General features: G+C 38.4%; 1 protein-coding gene across 5 annotated transcripts in view; it reads left to right on the forward strand.

Annotated features, from left to right (window-relative positions):
* Nucleotides 1-21,077, forward strand: part of LOC150108743 (twitchin-like) — a 2,666,638-nt gene that overhangs the window by 1,063,176 nt on the left and 1,582,385 nt on the right. For all 5 annotated transcript variants that reach the window (XM_090390962.1, XM_090390961.1, XM_090390964.1 and 2 more), the window contains one exon: nucleotides 8,411-8,713. In XM_090390962.1, coding sequence (XP_090247088.1) covers nucleotides 8,411-8,713 — 303 coding nt within the window. The remainder of the gene's footprint in view (nucleotides 1-8,410; nucleotides 8,714-21,077) is intronic.

The raw sequence follows: 21,077 nt of genomic DNA on the forward strand, positions 1-21,077 counted from the left end.
TATAGTGCATGGTTCTTTGGTTGCTAGTATTTAATATGTACATTTATGATTTGGGAAAGGATCCCTTCAGTTGGATGCTGATGATGCAAAACTGTGTGGAGCAATAGTTAATACAGGCAATGTTAAAATTTTGCATGATGATTTAGATAGATTGGCAGTATGGACAAAGGATAATGGATGTCAGTTTGATGTGCCAAAAAAGTGTGAGGTTATGCATTTTGGGGATTACCAGCTGTGTACTATATTGATAGAACTGTACTCCAGGAAATTGATGAAGCTGGGGATTTGGGGGTGTAAGTGGATAAGAAATTAAAGTTTAGAGGGCATATTGCAAAAGTAGCTAAAGCAACTTATCGGATCACATGGTTACTGAAGAATATCCTGACGAGGAGAAAAAACAAAGCAGGTTGTTATGAATCTTTATAGTCTTGGTAAGACCTCATCCTGACTACTACATGCAGATCTGGTCATGGGATTCTTGAGGATGGGGAAGAGGTCGAGACGATCCAGAGGTGAGCAACCAAGATGGTATAACAGGTTTATGGAATGAACCTTATGAAGACAGATTGAAAATTTGTATGTCACAGAAATTGGTTAAAAGACAAAAAAAGGAGTCATATGATTGAGACAAATTACTGAAGGATTTTTTTACAAGAATAGTAGAGTGGAAATTTTTCAGAACAGTTCTGGGATGGCAGGAGAACTAGGTGCCAGCCTTGGAAACTAAGCATGAGTGTTAGAACTAGATTTTTTGCTTGTAGTGTGGTGAATGAGTGGAATAGGTTTCCAGAGTCAGGTGTGGGTGCCATGACTGAATCAGTTTGAAACAAAGCATGATAAATTATTATTATTATTACCCAAGATCCCATGGAGTCAAAGACTCATCTGGGAGGTCCTTTTATCATATACACAGCTCATCACACCCTGCTTTAAACACACTCAAATTCTCTGCAGACACCACACTGTCAGGCAAGGCATTCCAATCATTCACAACTCTGCATGAAAAAAACCTGCTTCTCACTTCCCTACTCACACCCTCTTTATATAGTCTCCATGGATGACCTCTGGTTCTCCTCTGATCCCCCACTATTTTCTGTAGAACCTCTCCAGCATTGATCCTATAACAACCCCTTACCAACTCGTAGGTCTCTATCATATCTCTCCTCTTCCTCCTGTCCACCAGACTCTGCAAATTTCATCTTCTCAATCTCTCCTCATACTTGACATTCCAGAAATCACAAACTACTTTAGTCAGTCACATATGGATCCTTTCCAACATCTCTTCGTCCTTCTGGTTTTCAGAAGGAAGAAGCATCATTCTCAGAAGTATTTGTGTTGTCTTTGCAATTTTGGGAATGTGTCCCCTAAATTTCAGATCCTTATCAAATATCACCCCCCCCCCTAGATCTCTTATTTCCTCCACCTCCGACAATACATCCTCACCAAACATAAATTCTGCATCCCATCTTTGTTTTCCAAATTTTAAAACATTACATTTTGCAACATTGAACTCACATATCCATGCCCAATCACTCAATTTATTCAAGTCTTCTTGTAAAGCCAAAACATCTTTACTACTCTTCATGGTTCATCCCAACTTTGCATCATGTGCAAACAACTGAATATCTCCATCCAAATCTTTGCCAATATCATTAATATACAAGTTAAACGGTAATGGCCCTAAAATAGACCCCTGAGGCACACCACTAGTGACTTTCCTGGATATTGCTCCCCTATACACAACTCATTGATACCTATAAGACAGCCAGTCTCAAATCCAATGCACTAATCTAATATTCAACCCCATCTGGTCTAGTTTGACTATCAACTTATCATGCGGTAATCTATCAAAAGCCTTTGCGAAATCTAAGTATATTACTGTGTATCCTTCTCCTCTGCCCAAGGAAGCAGTCACCTTATTGTAACGAGTAAGTAGATTACTAAAATATGACCTCCCTTTAGCAAATTCATACTGTCCATCAAAGATAATACCATTGTTGTCAACACAATTCTGGATCCTAGTTTTCACAAGCTTCTCCAACAACTTAACCACAACACCTGACACACAGATATGCCTATAGTTTGATGCTTGAGTTCTATCACCTCCTTTATGACATGCAAATATTGTGTGAATGTTGGATAGTACTTGTGAGTCTAACTATATGAAGTAGCTCATAATAATAATAATAATATTAGCTCACATTTTGCAAGAATGTGCAAAGAACTGGCAAAACTTCTAATTAGGCTCTTTAATTTAATTCTTAACTCTGGTAAAATTCCAAGGGAGTGGAAGGAGGCCAAAATAATTCCGTTGTATGAAGACTGCTCTAGAACTGCAGTAGCAAACTATAGGCCAATCAACATCTCAGGAGTGGTCGTAAAAGTACTGAAAAAATTGGTCAAAAAGATAATTCAAGAATGGGTGGATAAGAATATGATACTCTATGGCATGCAACATTTCTTTGTGAAGGGTTGGTACTGCCTCAGTAAGTTACTAACTTTTTATAATAGACTGACAGCTGAGTTGGATAAAGAAAATGGCTACATGACAATAAAGAAAATGGCTACATGATGATTTGATAGATTACCACATATAACTAATTTAGACAAATTAGAAAAAATGACAATGGATATGACATTGGTTATGTGGATTAGTGGGTGGGTGGCTGCTAGAGAGATATCAAAAAGTGGTATACAGAGGAGCAGAATCCAGGCATATGCTAGAACCAGTACCGTTTAATTGGTACATTAATGATATTAGGAAATAATCTGAAAAGAAATATTGAATTGTTCGCTGATGATGCAAAATTAGGTAGCATGATGATTAATCAAGGTGATGTTGACCTTGCAGGATGATTTAAATAGGATGTCGGTATGAGCAAAAGATAATGGATCAAGTTTTACATGGAGAAGTGTAAAATTATGCATTTTGGAATAAATCAATTACAATCTGTGTACCACACTGATGGAACAGCACTCCAGGAAATAAATAAAACTAGTGATTTAGGGGTGATAGTGGTTGACAGAGGGGTTGAAGTATAAAGGACATATTTCTAAATTTGCTATGGTTGCTCTTAAGATTACTTGGCTATTGAAGTACACACTAACAAGTAGAGATAAGAAATTACAAATTACTCACTACAAACTTGGTATTAACTAGGTCTACCTACTCACTGATGAGACCTCAAAAAAGGTCGAAACCGGTCTGGGTAGTGACCTTCTCTCATAATGTTGAACAATAATACAGCTCCTAGGAGTTAAGTTCACATTATGGGTAAATATCAAGAATAGTGATCGGAGCTTGCTCCACCCTTTCTATAAGTTGCCTCAGCTTGCACTACCTTCAAGGGTCAGGTGCTGCACTATCCAGGTATTTGCTTACGCTTGGAATCGCCAAACTTTATATAATTTCTATATTTGGCATGAAACTCTTTGAGTTTCTTATTTGGCTAAGAAACAATATGGGATATAATATCCTTTAACTTAAAAAAAGAGATAAGAAAGTTGTCATTCCTCTTTATAAGACTTGATATGTCCTCATCTGGATTACTGTGCTCAGGTTTGGTCACCTTAGTTTTTTGGGAATGAGGAAATGATGGAAAGGCTTTAGAGGCAAGTGACCAAGATTGTGAGTAGTCTGTGGAATATTCCCTATGAGTATTGATTTAGGATATGTGGACTGGAGAAGTTGGGTGATAGGTGAAAAAAAGGAATATGATAGAAACATTTAAGTTACTTAAAAGTTTTTATAGGATTGATGCAGAGAAAATGTTTCAGAATCTGGCTAGAGGGGGCAGAACAAGAAGTCATCCTTGGAAGTTGATAAAGGTGTGGTTAATAGGGGTGCAAGGAAAAATTTTTTGCTTGGAGAGTAGTGAATGAAAGGAATGGGTTGCCATAATCAGTTGTGAGCACTTTGTATGCTAATTTATTCGAGGAGAGGTAATGGTAGTTGTGTAGATAATTTGAACCTCCTGCAATAAGACTTAAGACTCCATGGAGATACATGTGCAATAATAATAATAATAATAAAGAAAGAAGAGGAGAAAAGCTGCATGAGGAATATGACTCCAGCCAGAAAGTGATTAGCATAGTAATTAAGCAAAAAATGAAATATGAGAAGCGATCAGCAAAGTCCAAGGAAAATCCTACAAAATATTCTTTCATTATTTCTTTTTTTTCCTTTTTATTCTTTCATATATTCTTTCTTTCAGGAGGAGAAATGACTGTGGATAAATGGTCCTGTTAGGTGAAAATGGGGTTCGAATGACCAGTATAGATGGCATCATGGAGCTGTTTAATATTCACATTTTTAGGGGCATTTCATCCTTGAAAAATAGATTTCATTGCTATAAAGATGAGAAGGGCTGAAGGTTTAGAAATGCATTAGGTAATGTGTTTCAAATACTAAGTACTTTGGAAGTCATTAAGGCAGTAAGACTATATGAGATTTCACAGTGTGTTTTAATTGAATGTGCTATGGAACTGACAGCTTAGCTGACTGATTGTTCGATGATAGGCTAGGTACTAGAAAAATGCACGATATGTGGAAGGAGGATAACTGCAAAAAGGGTTTGGTTGGGAGGGGGATGAAAGAATGCAAGTGTCACATTATGGACAAATTTGTATTTCTCCTGTAGTCTAAGTTTTTGGAGAAATAGTAAGAGAGTGAAATTGATATGAGTGGTTGATCCATCACCATAACTGTTTTCAGTTTGGTATAGCTCACCATTCTTTGCATACCTTGCACAGAATCAAATGGGAAAAAACTACTATGCTTCACCACAAGAAATATAAACTTGAAAGGCTTTTTATTAGAATCTGATGCATGTTTATTAAATTAGACCAATCTTAAGAAATATCGTTGTGTTAAACTTCCATTTGAAAAAATTTAATTCTTAGGCCTTCTGCCCAACTAGCCAATAGTACCCATAGAGGGTGCCACTCATAGGAGTTTAGGCTCTTAGTCTAATTTTTTTTTCACTTACTGTTTTGATAATATTTGTCTGTGCTTTTACAATTTTGAGATTGTATCAGTGACGATGTCTCTGTGACAGATGAAAGATGAGATCCAATAAAACTAGCACCTAAAAAAATTCTTGCAGAAGAAATAATGATCCAAGTAGAATGAGATATCCTCAGCCTTCTCTGCCATATTGCCAATACCATCAGACTGGATGCAGCCAATGTACTCACTTATGCTAGACCACCAAAAAAGCAACCTGTCAAGAAAAGAATTTGAAGCTCTGCAAGAAATTAAAAACAACAGAATAGTAATTAATTACCAAACTGGATAAGAGACATGATGCTGTGGTTTTAAACTTAGATTACACAGGCAAGTTTTCCTCCTTACCTCTAGATCAGTCTACCTACTTCCCTATATAGACTATGATCCCACCAGTACACAAATCAGAACACTGCATAGGCTCCTTAAAAAGGTTACCTTTTTAAGGAGCAAAAAAGCAAGTTTGAGCTCAGTTACTAGTAGGAAGGAATCATTCGTTTGATGCTGTTGGTACACTCTCCCTCGATGAGTCTTTGGACTCTGTGGAGGTGTCACATAATAATAAAAACCTTAAAACTCTAGGACCCCCCCCCCCCCCAGATATATGGACTACCAAATATCCATAAACAAATTTTGCAATTAAGCCCGTTGTGGATGGCATCGATTCACTCACATATGAATTAGCCAAAGTGCTCACACAATATACTAGCAACTCGCTTTCACACATAAAAAACTAAGCTCACTTTAAAGCCAGTATAGAAAACCTCACACTCCAACACACTAAGATAATGATCAGTTTTGAAGTCTCCTCTGTATTCACTAATGTCTCACCCCAAAGATACCTTAGACCACATCCAAGCCATATTTCCTCACGATATCTCAGCCCTGTGAACTCAGGCTATTTTCTTTGGTAAGGAATATTCTACAATTGGATAGAGGGGACAGCCAGGGGTTCTCCACTTTCTCCACCCCCTGGCCAACTTCTTCAAGGAGACCTTTGAAGAAAAAGCTTTGAACTGCCCAATATAAACCCACTGTCTCTCTCTCTCTCTATGCTATGTATTCTCCATTTGGCCACATAGCCTGGATACTCTGTGCAGTTTCTTAACTCACCTAAACAATCAACATCATAGGATCCAGTTTACCTTAGAAAATAAAAACAGCAAGTCTTCAATTCCTAGACATTACATGCCAAATGTCTGGATTCCTGACATTCTCTGTTTACATTACCAGCAGTCCACCCCCCCCCAACAATATGGGATTATAAAAACTCTATATAACAGGAAAAAATTAATCAGTTCTGATAACAATGCCCTAACTACTGAATTTGACCATCTCCTCAACATTTTCCCAATGACTATAACCACCAAAATATCCAAAAAATATTAAAATCCTGTTACTGCAACTTCCTCCTCCCCCTTCAGAGCAGAGATTACTCAAGATCTATCACTGGGTGACATCCAAAAACCAACAACAAATCCTAAAGAAATATAACCTTACAATCACTTACTGACCACATTAGAAATTGCCATCTTTTACCCCTCCACCAAAGATCAGCTACATTCCCTAGACCTACCAGGTCCCTTGCAGTTGCAAACTGTCCTCGGGAGCCAAACAGGCAGGACAAGAACCACATCTGTTTTCAACAATACAGATGAAAACAATACCACTCAAGAGTTGCTGAACATATTTTCAACATCCACCACAGTATACGCTGGAAGAAGGCCACTCCATTATGCTGCAGCAAATACAAATATGAAAGGCTATTTCTCGAATCTGCCTGAGCCCTGTAAAACTTTCCACTTCTCAAAAAATGTTGGGCATGAAACTACCCCAAATTTGGGAAGCATTCATCCTAAGATCTTCAGCCCAATGGCCAAGACTACCCAATTTATACCACTAAGGATACTGTTTTAGGACTCTAGGCCTGTATCACTATCAGTAATACACACAAAAAGATTCAAAGCAGCCTTAGTTTGTTATCGGAAGTCATCTGCCCAAAGGAGTTATTTACAGTCCAACAGTATAACAGCAATGTTGAGGGCTGTTTGGGCAGTACAGGTAATCTCGTTGCCGGTGGTAATCGACATATGAGTATACTCGTAGTTGGCTTGTGAAGAGCATATACCGTCTACGAGTATACACAATTTTGCTGCTAGCCCTACATGCCAAGCATTTCCACTTCTTCAAGGTCAGTAGGGGTAATCTCATTGCCAGTGGTAAGCGTCATACGAGTATACTCATAGCTGGCTTGTGGGGCTCATATACCAACTACGAGTATACTCGTATGACGCTTACCACCGGCAATGAGATTACCCGTACTGACCTTCAAGAAGTGAAAATGCTTGGCATGTAAGGCTAGCAGCAAAACTGTGTATACTCGTAGACGGTATATGCTCTTCACAAGCCAACCACGAGTATACTCATTTGTCGATTACCACCGGCAACGAGATTACCTGTACTGACCTTGAAGAAGTGAAATTGCTTAGCATACGGAAACAAACTATGCCGAAGTAGTGTGGCAGCGAACATGTTAAAAGGGTTTTATAGGAATAACACTGAAAACATTGTTCAGTACATGGAAGGAAGGGAGAGAACAAGGGGGTCATCTCTTGAAATTGTATGAGAGTGTGGTTAAGACTAGATTTTTTGCTTAGAGGATGATGAATTGGTGGAACGGATTGCTAGAGGTGGTTATGAGTGCTTCATCAGTGAACTCCCATAATAAGTCTTGATTCATAGGCGTGGCCAAGAAATAACAATAATAGTAATAAAATCTGAGCAGCACACTGAATAGCTTTCTCATCACATTTTTATATTTACTCTCCTTACTAAAATGGAATCTCTTCATATTCTCTTTTTGTCTAAACATCGTACAATTGATTTGGTTGGGCAGAAGGAGACTGCTCAACCAAATTATTTGTGCTTACAACCACACTATTAATAAGTTGTCTGTTTACTTTTCATGTCCATGGCTTTATTCACCTGTTCATCCTTTCTCTTGAAAACAAATCTTGTTCCTCTACTTATTCATCACACCTGATGAATAACATAACACAGGGTTTTTTGAACTGTTTTTATAAAACAGACCTGAGAATACATTAAGTAGCAGACATAATACCGTGATACTTCCAGGACCATAACTTCCCTGGAAGTAATTCTAAACAGCTAAAAAATCTTTGAAAATTCTCTTTATTTTCCATCTTTCCATTATAGTGGGCATCAAACTGCACTATTGGTGGAATATTGCTTTTTAGCATATTATTTCTAATTTTAATTGTCATGTGAAAATTTCTTATAATGAAGGAATCTCAACTGAAATTTTTTCTATGCTACAATTATTATTTTTTTTTTTACAATTAATAATAAATAATATATAACAGATTTTTTGTTTATGTATCTTAGATGAACCTGGTCAGCCAGGAATACCAGAAATTGTGGACTGGGATGAAACAAAGGTAGAACTAAAATGGCTGCCTCCAAAAAAAGATGGTGGAGCACCTATTACAGGTTACATAATTGAAAAAAAAGAAAAGTTTACTGCATCATGGGAAGAGTGTGCTGAAACTCATAGTGCTACACCTGAAGCAACAGTCACAGACTTGCACAAAGGACAACAATACCAGTTTCGTGTACGAGCTGTTAATAAAGCTGGGCATGGTGAACCTAGTGAACCAACAAAACTACATACAGTGAAGGCTAGATATTGTAAGTGGAAAAAAAAATCAATTTTATATTAATATGCTTGCTTGAAATTCCTTTTGAAAGGATTAGAAACTGTATAATTATGACTGATAAAAATATTTATTAAGTTTAAGCAATGAAAAACTTATTCCTGACATTACCTTTAGCAGTCTCCAGAATGCCATCAGATTTAATTGCTAATTCTTTTCAGCAATTTTCTTTTATAGTAGAATGCTGTTTATTATGGCTTTAATTTGATTTGCTTTTGATCCTCTAGTTGAAGCAGCCCTGACTGTCTCAATATCTCTGTCTCTTCCCCCTCCCCACACACACTTTTTTAATCAACTCTACAAATACAAGTTGCAGAACTGTAGGCATTAATTGAGATGTATATTAATGCTCTTCTCAAAAAAATGGAGGCTGTGTGGTCCTGGAGCAATACTTCATGCATAATGCTGTTTCAGAGGGCAGATAGCATGAAAGAGAAAAAAAAAAGAGAAGGAAATTATTGGGATCACTGAGATGTGGTTGACAGGGGGGGATATAATGGTGGGAGTGGAAGTTACTGGGTACAGCATTTTTCAGCAGGATGGGAGGGGAGAGCGTGGTGATGGGTGATGACCTGTGTCCTCTGGGAGTGCAGGCTTTGGAGGGCAGTGACACTGGTGATTTTGAGGGCATGTGGTGTGGGGTGGAGGTGGGCAGGACAGGATATTTGGTGGGGTGTTGCTGTAGACCCGGGAGCACAGGGGGGGGAGAACCGGGAGATGTTTAGGCAGTTCAGTTGGGTGGGTGCAAGGGGGGTGATTGTTGTGGGAGATTTTAACTACAGTAGTGTAGATTGGGGAGAGGGGGGATGCATGTGGCAATGGGGGAGAGGAGTTTCTAGAGTTCTTGAGGGGTAGATGTCTTGGCCAACATGTAGTAGAGGGAGCAAGTGGTTCAAGAGTTCTGGATTTGGTTATAGCATTAGAAGAGTTTATAATAACTGAGATGACATCTTTCCCACCAGTTGGAGAGAGTTACCATATGGTTTTGACTTGGCAAATGAATAGACATGCGGGAGTGTAAACTAGACGGGAACGTATGTGGAATTATAAGGCAGGTGATTATGATAGTCTAAGATGTCAACTTGGAGAGGTTTCATGGGGGAGGAATTGGAGGGCCAGGATATCATTAGTGCATGTGAAATTGTGAAAGAATATTTGTTAGCAGCAATGGTGGGTTGTATACCATGAGTGAAGAAGAGGGCACAATTTGTAAAGTGGATGACAGGCAATATTGGACAGGAATTGCATGTGAAAAAAAGAGACTACGGAAGAGATATAAAGAGACAGGTGAAGAGAGGATGCATGAAGAATATAAGACACAGGCCAGGGGAGTGACTGGTATGGTGGAGAGTGTGAAACTGGAATATGAGAGGAGATTGGCTCTAATATCCAAAGAAAATCCTGGTGGGAGGGTTTTGGCTGTGTGGCCAGTGGGGGGGGGGGTTCCAAACATACATACCCATGGTAGAATTTGAACCCAAAACTTATTATTTGGTGAATGGAAGTGCTATGTGCTTGTCCATCCAGCTCAGCAGTTATGCACTATATTTCCTCTGTTCATTCAGTTTGCATCTTGGTGGATGTCTTTCCCTATTGACATTTTTTTTTTACCAATACTTGAGTATGCTTATGATTTTGCACTTTCATCCATTGTCTTCCTGCACATAAACTGTCCTTATCTGACTAACCTCAGATGTTATCAATGGTTTTTATTGCTGATGACAGCACCCCCGTTTCTTCTATTCATTCCAAAAGGAGTATTTATCATGAAATCTATGAAGACAGAGTTAAGGAATAACATTCTTAAGAATGGACAAAATGAATATAATAGGTGCAAAATAATGTACAATGTGAAAAATAATCTTGGAGTAAGTTGAAAGAGGATGATTTCCTGACAGAATAGATGTTGTGAAGATAGATGGGGCAAAAATGACCTGAAATTTCATAGATACATTGCTAAAATTCTGAGGAATTTTAAGTCAATGGACACCTCTGTGAGCAGGGTGCTACATCTTGCCATGTAACAAGTCACATGTTTGTAACCAGGATAAATTGGAGGAATATGATGCTCCTAAGCGAGTGCAACTGTGTGGGTGAAATGGCTGCAAGAAGGGAACTCACAGAGTTTGAAAGAGGCATTATGATAGGATGCCATTTTTCAGGCCTATCTGTTTGGCAAGTTGGTGATGGACCATCCCAGGTTAATAATCAATGATGCCATACTGAGATGGAAGCACAGGAAGTCAGCTTCAAGTGCTACCCATAGTGTACAACCCTCCAAACATGACTGTAAGGTGCTGTGTTACAAAGGATAATACATAAAAACTGCCATTCATTGGTCGACACATTGAATGCTGATTCTGGGCATTGATTGGAACATGAATCTGCAGGAAAAAACATTCAGAATCAAGGCTCACAACATGGGCTTCTATTGTACAAATTTCCAAACCAACAAGCAGTGTCATCTTCAGTGGTGCAAAAAAGCATGTACAGCGGGAGGTAGATGCTTGGAAAGTTGTGTTATGAAGCGATGAAGCATGCTAAACCATCTGCCAAGCAGATGGATGTGGGTGTGACAGTTGCCTGGTGAATGTCTCTTACCAGAGTATGTAACCCCAAATTCAGAAGCAGCAGTGTGATGGTATGGTCTTGTTTTTCCTGGTTTGGTGTTGGACCTCTGTTTGTGGCACCATAAACATTGAACTCCAACATGTATCTGAACATTCTAGACAATGCTATGCTTACTGCTTTGTGGCATTTCTACAGAACTGACTATTGTCTCTTTCAGGCAAGATAATGCACTGTATCATTAGGCTGCTGTAACTGTGTGGTTTGTGAACATAAATGTCACAACACTTGACTGGCCTCCACAGAGCTATGGTAGCAATTGTATTGAACATCTGTGGGAAGAACTGGAGCATTGGGTGAGGTCAAGGAATATCCTCCATGCAACACTCTCGGACCTCACTACATGCCTACACAAAGAATAGTCCAAAATTCCCATTGATTGCTATTGTGCACTTGTGGAACATATTCCCCATTGGATTGCCTCAGTCATCACAGTGAAAGGAACTCCTGCGTGTTATTAAGATGGGTGCCATGGCTATTTGTTTCTCATACTGTGGTGTCCATTGACTTCTTTCCAAGCAGGGGCATAAGGAGTAGGTTTTTTGCATGAAGAGTGGTTGGTCAGTGAAATGCTTTTCCTGACATTGTGGTGAATGCAGATACATTGAATGAATTTAAAGCAGTTTGATGGGCTTTGTGTGTAATGCTAGTTGCCTGCTGTAATGAGTCTTTTGACTCCATGGAGGTCTGGTGGTAATAATAATAATAATATAATAATAAATTTTATCAGTGAAGCATGTTCTATATTCACTTTTCTCCATTCCATATATATCTGGAGACTTAATTCTCTGACATAATTTTTCTCTATCTTGGATTCACATCTGGTCATCAAATGAAGGTTGAGGGTAGAAATTGGGTTTTCTTGAGTACCTTGGCCAGCAATTTTATCAATAACCACTAATATGCTATAAGCCACCCCCCCCACACACACAATCATGTTGGAGGCTTAATGGATTGTATACAGCACTCAGAAAGGATTAAAACAGAATTTAATACTTCCTATATTTCATCTTAGTCACTGAGACATCTTCAGGGATTACAAAAAAACTAATTTAACATATATACAAATAACACACAATACTAAGCCCAACCATGTGGATGACACTAAAGTCCTATCTAGGTGGAGCGCCCTCTAAGGGCAGTTGTAGGTGGCCTGGAATGTAAAGTGGGGACTCTGGTGATAAGTGTTTCCCAAATCTTAGGAAGCTTAATGCAACCATATTTGTTAAGATTTGATTGATTCCTGAGAGCTGCTGCTGCTGCTGATTCTAAGAATAGTCTCTCTTTTTTGAATTTGCTGTGTTGGAGCATGGTGGTTTTTTCCATGAGATCCTGTTGGTTGTATCCAAGACATGGTCAGCCAGGCCTGACCAACCATAGTCGTGGTTGCAGAGGTATGACTTATGTTCCTCCAGGTGGATAGTAGCTGATCTGCCTGTCTGTCCAAAGTACTCCAGTTTACAGGAACAGGGTACTTTATAGACTCCAGGCACTGAGAGAGGAGGGAGCTGATCTTTTGTAGAGCAGATAAGGAGAGCAAGTTTGTAGTGGGGCTTAAATGCTGCGTGTAGGTTGTACTTTTTTTCAGATGTTTCATGGATGTAGGGTATGGTGACGGTATTTCTAAACTCTTTCTGAAGAGAAGACCGGGGAATCGTTGGAGACCTGATTATTTTTTAATACTGTGATCACTTAGCCATTGGAGAGGAAAGCATTGTGTATGTGGTCAAGCTCAGTTGTAAGGGTGGTTCCACTGGAACAAAGATTGTGGGCGCTCTTGGTAAGAGTTTTAATAATGCCATATTGTTGGTGTTGGTGGTGGGAGAGTTTGTGAATGTATCTGCCTGTGTGCATGGGTTTTTCTATATACAGTAAATACAGATGGGTTAGGTTATGTCAAAAATGACATGATTGAAAGAGTGAGCAACAGTGTTGCTCTAAAGAATATGAGGGGGTAGGGAAGGGGATTGAAATTTCTGATAAACACCTAGAACAAAAATGATATTAAAGCAACTGATATAACCACAAGAAAGAACATATTTCAAAATTATGACAATTTCATGAAACATTTAAAAGTTAAAAGGTTTTAAGATATGTTCTTTCTTGTGGTTATATCAGTTGCTTTAATGTCATTTTTGTTCTAGGTATTTATCAGAACTTTCCAGGCCCCCTCATAGTAGTACGACAGATATAAAGAATGAAGAGTTGGCTGTAATGAGGGAGATAGCACAAGATGAAGCAGAAGCTGCAATGTATTCAGTAATGTCTAGTGAGTCAGCAGATATCAGAAAGAAAGAAGTGCAAGAAAAGAATGCTTGACGAAGAGAGAGAGAGAGAGAGAAGGAAAAATTAAGGAGTGAATCTTGTATGGCGATTCTATCATAAGAGTTGTGACAGGTGCAAAAATTAACTATGCGTTAGTGGGGCTATTATAGCTCAAAAGGATAAAGTGAAAGAGTTGATTGTTTTGGATGGAATGAATGATTTGGAAGGAGAAATATTTGTTATGAGGGAGGACATGAAAGAGTTACAAAACAGCAAAAGAACAGAGCAAGAAAATTAAGATAGTGAGTCTGTTGTATGGTATGACAGAGATCAGCAGAAGAAGACTATAATAGCGAATGAGTTGATGCATAGGTTATTCAGGAGGAATAATATAGAATTTTGGGATATCTGGAGTGAGTTCAATGGGTGAAATGGCTTATACAAGAAGGATGGTTTGCATTTGAATGGATTTAGTGTTCATAGTCTAGAAAATGTTGTTGTTGTTGTTGTTGAAGTGAAAGTGGATGTGCAAAATCAGGAATACTAGAGCTTTTAGGGGGAAAGCTGTTAGGCAGGTACACAGATATCATTAAAGCAGCTAAAATGTAAGAATGTGCATAAAATGTAAGTTAGTACCACTGGTAACAAACCAGAATGGGATAGTTAGTATAAAGCATCAGGATAGTGGTGAGCCTAAGTGGCTTTTGGACTTTATGTACACTAATGCAAGGAGAATTTGGAACAAGGGAGAGAATTCACTTTAGGGAGGATAGAGATAAAATAATAAGGGAGGAGGGGAAGTTTATTGATGACAGAACTGAAGAACTGAAACCAAAGAGAGTAGGGATTGAACTTCAGGCAAGTGAAAATAGCACATTTGAGGCTATCTGGAGTAAATAGTGGCCAGCAGAACAAAATATACAGTTGGTTACTTCTATAGACCATTGGATGTAAAGGATGATGAGGATTGTTTGCTTTGGCAAATAAGCTCAATGAGTGGAGGGTGAGTAATTATTATGGAGGACTTCAATTATGGGAATATAGTTTGGATGGAGGAGAAGACACATGGGAGGAAGGAAATGGAATTTATGTAGTTCTTCTTCTTTTTTGGTGCATCAATCCGAAGATTGGTCAGTTATCTCCTTTTTATCTCTTCGTAACTTTTAGTGCCGTTAGCATCATAATGTTATTTATATATGAAAATCTTGGTCTGCCTCGTGGTCTCTTTCCTTCTACAGTCCCTTCCATTATTTCTGTAATTAGTCCCCCCATGCTTCAGATGGTGTTCAATTAGGCTTTTTCTTCTCTTATTGATGTGGTTAATCAGTAACCACTCTTCATGAACTATATTTAGAACTTCTTCATTACTTTTTCTTTCTGTCCAACTAATTTTCATCATCTTTCTCCAACACCAAAGTTCGAATGCCTCCAACTTTTTGATGTCTTCTTTTGTTAGCATCCAGGCCTTACAACCATATAATGCATTGCTCCATATGTTTGTTTTCACTAGCCTTTTTTTGAGCTGGGTGGTAAGTCCTGTATTGGTAAAAATGTTTCTTCTGTTGTAGAATGCTTTTTTGGCCAAGATTATTCGTGCTTTAATATCTGATTGGTTTCTTCCATCTTCTGTGATAAGACTTCCAAGATATTTAAAAGAGGATACCTGCTGTATAAGATAATTATTTATTTCCAGGTTTATTTTCATTGAATTTGCTTTACTTGTAATTAATAGTTTTGTTTTCTTATAATTAATTTTTAGGCAGTACTGTGCGAAAATTTCTTCCATCTTTGTCAGGGTGGGTTTCAGTTTGTCTTCATTATCAGCTATAACTGCTATATCATCTGCAAACCGTAACCAGTTAATATCAATTCCATTTATCTTAATTCCTGTTTCTATTAATTCTTTCAGTTTGTTTATTGCATCTTCAATGTAGAGATTAAACTGTATGAGTGAATGTCTTACACTCTATGTATTTTTGCTATTGCAGTTTTTGTTTTATTGCTGGCTGTTTCTATCAGGGCTTCTTGGTGCTTATAGAGATTAGATATGAGCCTTCTATCTCTCCAACCTACCTTTATTGTTTCTAGGAGGTGAAACATTTGGTTCCAGTCAATACTATCGAAGGCTTTCTGCAAGTCAAGAAAGACTATCAGAGTATTTTGATTCGTCTCAAATCTTCTTTTGATAACTGTTTCTTAGAGATAGGATTGCTTCTCTTGTATCCTGCTGTTTCCTGAATCCAAACTGGTCATTTCCAATATACTCTTCAGCCTTCTTTGTTAATCTTTTTTGTATAATTTTTAATAGTATTTTTGAAGCATGGGATATTAAGCTTATTGTTCGAAGATTTTCACGTTGTTTGCAGTATTTACTTTAGGAATGGTTATGGTAGAGCATTGTGTAAAATCTTTGGGAATGATCCCCGTTTCATATATATCCTTTATGATCTTGAAAAGGTATGACTTAGTTATGTTTCCTGAATATTTTATTAATTCTGAGAGGATGTTATTAATGCCTGGTGCCTTGTTGGCCAGCAATTCATTTAGTGCCAATTCATATTCATCTTTTAATATAGCTGGACCAATTTCTTCCACATCAAGTCTTGTTTCATCTTCTGTAGCCTTGGTGTCCTTTTCCACGTTATAGATCTTCTGAGTACTCCTTCCATCTTTCTGAAATGTCTTCCTTATCTATAAATATGTCCCCAGTTTACTTTTGATAATTGTACTTCTTGTCTTTTGCTGGCTTATTCCTTTTATAATGTTATAAGCTTTATCGATTCTCCCAGCCTTTGTTTTATCTTCTATTTCTTTACATTTCTCTGTATACCATTGTTCTTTTGCTTCTTTACAATTTCTATTTATTATATTTTTTATATGTTTATATTTGTCTTTGCTTTCTTCCTTTAGGGAGATTTTGTATTTTCTTTTTTATCTATTAGATCTAGAATGTCCTGGGTGATCCATGGCTTTTTCATTTGCTTGCTCCTTAATCCTATGCAGTCATTGGCAGCCTTGATGATTGTATCCTTCAAATGAGTCCATTTTTCCTCTATGTTTTTCTTTTCCCTCTCTCCAGTTCTAATGCGCTTTCATCAGTTTGCTGGTTTCTATGGTTTTCCTCTGTTTTCAGGTTACTTATGTTCCATTTGGGCCTTTTCCTTGGTTGTGACAGCTTTTTAAATTTCAGATTACATTAAAATTGTGGTCACTATCAACATCAGCTCCTGGGTAACTTTTGCATGATTTACTTGATTTTTTTAAATCTACTTCTTGCCATAATATAATCTATTTGGTACTTTCCTACATTCCCAGACATTTTCCAAGTATACCTTCTTCTTTTTGGTACCTCATACCAGGTATTAGTAATGATCAGATTGAATTGGTGGAAGAATTCCAAAAGGTCTACCTCCTCTTTCATTTTGGCATCCAAGTCCATACTTTCCCACCCAGTAGCGCACTCAGGATTTAATCTTGGAGGGGGCCGAGCACTCAAGATTTAATCTTGGGGGGGGGGGGGGGGGAGTTGAGTAGACGATTTGAGAATGCACACTATATGAGAATACATACGACCTATGACTGAGCATCTGCATTGATTGCCAATACATGATACCCGTGATATCCTCTGGCCCGGCTCGGCCAAATGAAGTAGCGCTTGGTCTGCAAGAGCACTTCTTCGTTCACCTTGCTTTCACGGTGGCCGGGATTCCCGAGAGCTATAGGGTATTCCCACTTTATGTGACTGCTAATTCACAAGTAATATAGAAATAGAAGACATGACACAACATAAATAAAAAAAATGAATTTTAATTAGGAAAAGATTTTTTGAAATTTTTCTACTGTTTTTTCCTTTTTCTTTTTTTTGGGTGGGCCAGGGCTCCTTGGCCCCCTCCCTGGGTGTGCCACTGTTCCCACCTCTCTACCATCTTTACCTTCACCAATGATTGCATTCGAATCACCCATGACAATGAGATTATCTTCCATTTTGGTGAGTTTGATTAGATTCTCAATATCTACATATACTCTCTCAACTTCATCATCACCATGGTCACTAGTAGGCATCTAAGCTTGTATTATCATAATATTTGTTGGTTTTGCTACTAGTTTTACCATTGTGAATCTGCAACTACATTTTACTGAGTTGATTACACTTCTTCCCCATTCCTTATTGAGAACCACCATGACTCGATTTTTTTGCTGTCTTATCACCTGAATAAATGATTCTGTAATCCCCACTCCAAAGGTCTCCAGTTCCATTCTCTCTCATTTCACTAATTCCCAATATGGCTATTTTTAATCTATCCATTTCTCTCTTCAAATTTTCCAATTTTCCAATTTGTAGAAGGGTTCTTTTCCTACACATTTCCACACATTTAGTCACCTCTCAGATCAAGACAATATGATCACTGTCACCAATTGGCAGCAATGACCACATTGCTGCCACATTCTACGTCCCAATGAATGTACAAGGATTTCGTTGGTTTACGACCCGGGAAGCATTGCTTCTTCCCCTGCTGTGCACAAGTATTGAGCCATTGTGTGCTTTACTATCTCTTAGAATTTCCATCCATACTGCTATCTTACTACGGAAAAATAGAACAAGGTGGTATCCCTTGTCTTCCTTGTCCAGCAATAACCTTCTAAAGAGGCTCAGTGTGTTAGCCATTTCTCATTCCTCATGATTGTCTGCCTACCACAGTATCCTTTACACTGTTGTCACTTATGGTGATCTTCTGCTGTCAGAATGAAAAGCAACAACAACTTCCTGCTGGAAGTTGTTGCTACTCCAACTTCCAGTGGGCTGTAATTTATTAAATGGCAGTTACATCTTGCCATGTAGCATGGCGAGAGAGAAGTAATAGCATACCTAGAGTCAGGAGAATAAATCAAGTGGGAATTAAATGGATGTATATCATCATTGTGTAGTTACAAAGGAATAATTACTTGAGGTAGCATATTAAGCTGTTCTAAAGCCAGTACAAGATCTAGAGGGAATCTGCAATTTTTGTATACCAATGCAAGAGGCATTCGAAATAAGAGAGATGAATTGTTAGCATTAATCAGTGCAATCTCACCAAAAGTTGTAGGCATTAGTGAAACTTGGCTGTCAGTAGAAGATGTGGTCACTGGAATTGAATGTGATGGGTACAGTATTTTCAGGGAGGATAGAGAAGATAGAACAGGGGGAGGAGTACTGTTGATGATAGCTGATGTGTTGCAGCCAAAGAAAGTAGTATATTATTATTATTATTATTATTATTATTAAAACAAGACCTCATGGAGTCAAAGACTCATCTAGGAGGTCCTTTTATCTTACACACACACATCTCATCATACCGTGTCTTAAACACATTCAAACTACTTGCAGACACCACGCTCTCAGGCAGGGCATTCCATTCAACTCACAACTCTGCACGAAAAAAACCTGCCTCTCACTCCCTTACTCACACCCTCCTTATACAGTTTCCAGGGATGACCTCTGGTTCTCCCCTGATCTCCCACTATTCTCTGTAGAACTTCTCCACCATTGATCCTATAACAACCCCTTAACAACTTGTAGGTCTCTATCATATCTCCCCTCTTCCTTCTCTCCACGAGACTCTGCAAATTACATCTTTTCAATCTTTCCTCATACTCAACATTCCAGAGGTAAGAAACTACCTTAGTCATTCCAAATCCAACAATTTGGACCCTTTCCAACATCTCTTCATCCTTCTGAAAACCCGGTGACCAAATCTGGGCACAATAGTCCAAGTGTGGCCTAATCAAAGCCTTATACATTGGAACAAGTATCTCCCTACTTCTACATGTCAGTGTCCTCCGCATCATTCCCAGAAGTCTTTGTGTTGTCTTCACAATTTTGGCGATGTGTCCCCTAAATTTTAGATCCTTATCCACTATCAACCCAGATCTCTTATTTCCTCTACTTCCAACAATATATTCTCACCAAGCATAAATTCTGCATCCCATCTTTGTTTTCCAAATTTTAAAACCTTACATTTTGCAACATTGAACTCACATCCCCATTTGCTTGCCAATCACTCAATTTATTCAAGTCTTCTTGCAAGGCCACAACATCTTCACTACTCTTTATGGTTCGTCCCAACTTTGCATCATCTGCAAACAACTGAATATCTCCATCCAAATCTTCACCAATATCATTAATATATAAGTTAAATAGTAATGGCCCTAAAACAGACCCCTGAGGCACTCCACTAGTGACTTTCCTTTTCCTGGATATTGCACCCCCATACACAACTTGTTGATACCTATCAGAAAGCCAGTCTCCAATCCAATGCACTAATCTAATATCCAACCCCATCTGCTCTAGTTTGACTGTCAACTTATCATGCGGTACTCTATCAAAAGCTTTTGCAAAATCCAAGTATATTACTGTGTATCCTTCTCCTCTGTCCAAGGAAGCAGTCACTTTATTGTAATAAGTAAGTAGATTACTAAAACATGACCTCCCTTTAGCAAATCCATGCTGTCCATCAAAGATTATACCATTGTTGTCAACCCAACTCTGGATCCTAGTTCTCACAAGCTTCTCCAACAACTTAACCACAACACCTGACACACAGATAGGCCTATAGTTTGATGCTTGAGTTCGATCACCTCCTTTATGAAGTGGCACAATCTTGCCCTCCTTCCACTCTTTAGGAACTTGACCAAGTGCAAGACTCGTATTAAAAAAATATGTCAAGGCAGGTGTCAACTCTCTAGCACACTCCTTCAGAATATGTGGTGATATATTATCAAGTCCCACAGCCTTATTTACATCTAGTTTACTCAACTCCCCAAACACCTCTTGCTCACTTACAGTCAGTCTCTCCTCCCCATCATCAACTGCTCTTAATCTCTCCATGAAGTCACATTCACAAGATTGAAAGATCTTTATGAATTGCTCATTAAGTATCTCCACAACACATTCTGCAACAGCTGTCTTTATACCATTTCCTCCAATCAATGTCATCCTTCCATAATCATTCTTTCTTTTGCTGGCTACATATCGAAAGAACTCCCTAGGATTCTTTTTGGCTTCATTAGCTAACTGCTGTTCATACCTCTCTTTAGCTACTCTCACCAACCAAGTCACCCTCCTTGCCTGGTCTTTGTAGACCTCATGAAATTGGTTACTGCCACTTCTCTTATGCTGTTTCCACAATGCCTTTTTTTTCTGTATTGCATGCTTAATCTCTTTATTCATCCATCTCACACCTACCTTATTTAACCTTCTCACCCGTGGTATACATTTAGACATTGCATCTACTAAATAGTTTTTGAAAATCCCCCAAGCTGCATTGATCTCTTTTCCAGCTAACTCCTCATTCCATGCTACATCTGCAAGCTGTCTCCTGAGCTCTTCATAATCACCCCCCTTGTAGTTCCACATATACCCTTTTTTCACAGGGGTCCTTGCACTGCTGGCAACCACCCAAGTA

This window comes from Typopeltis vanoorti, chromosome 3 (assembly GCF_054136105.1).
Source record: "Typopeltis vanoorti isolate ZY-2024b chromosome 3, IOZ_Tvanoo_1.0, whole genome shotgun sequence".
Taxonomy (NCBI): domain Eukaryota; kingdom Metazoa; phylum Arthropoda; class Arachnida; order Uropygi; family Thelyphonidae; genus Typopeltis; species Typopeltis vanoorti.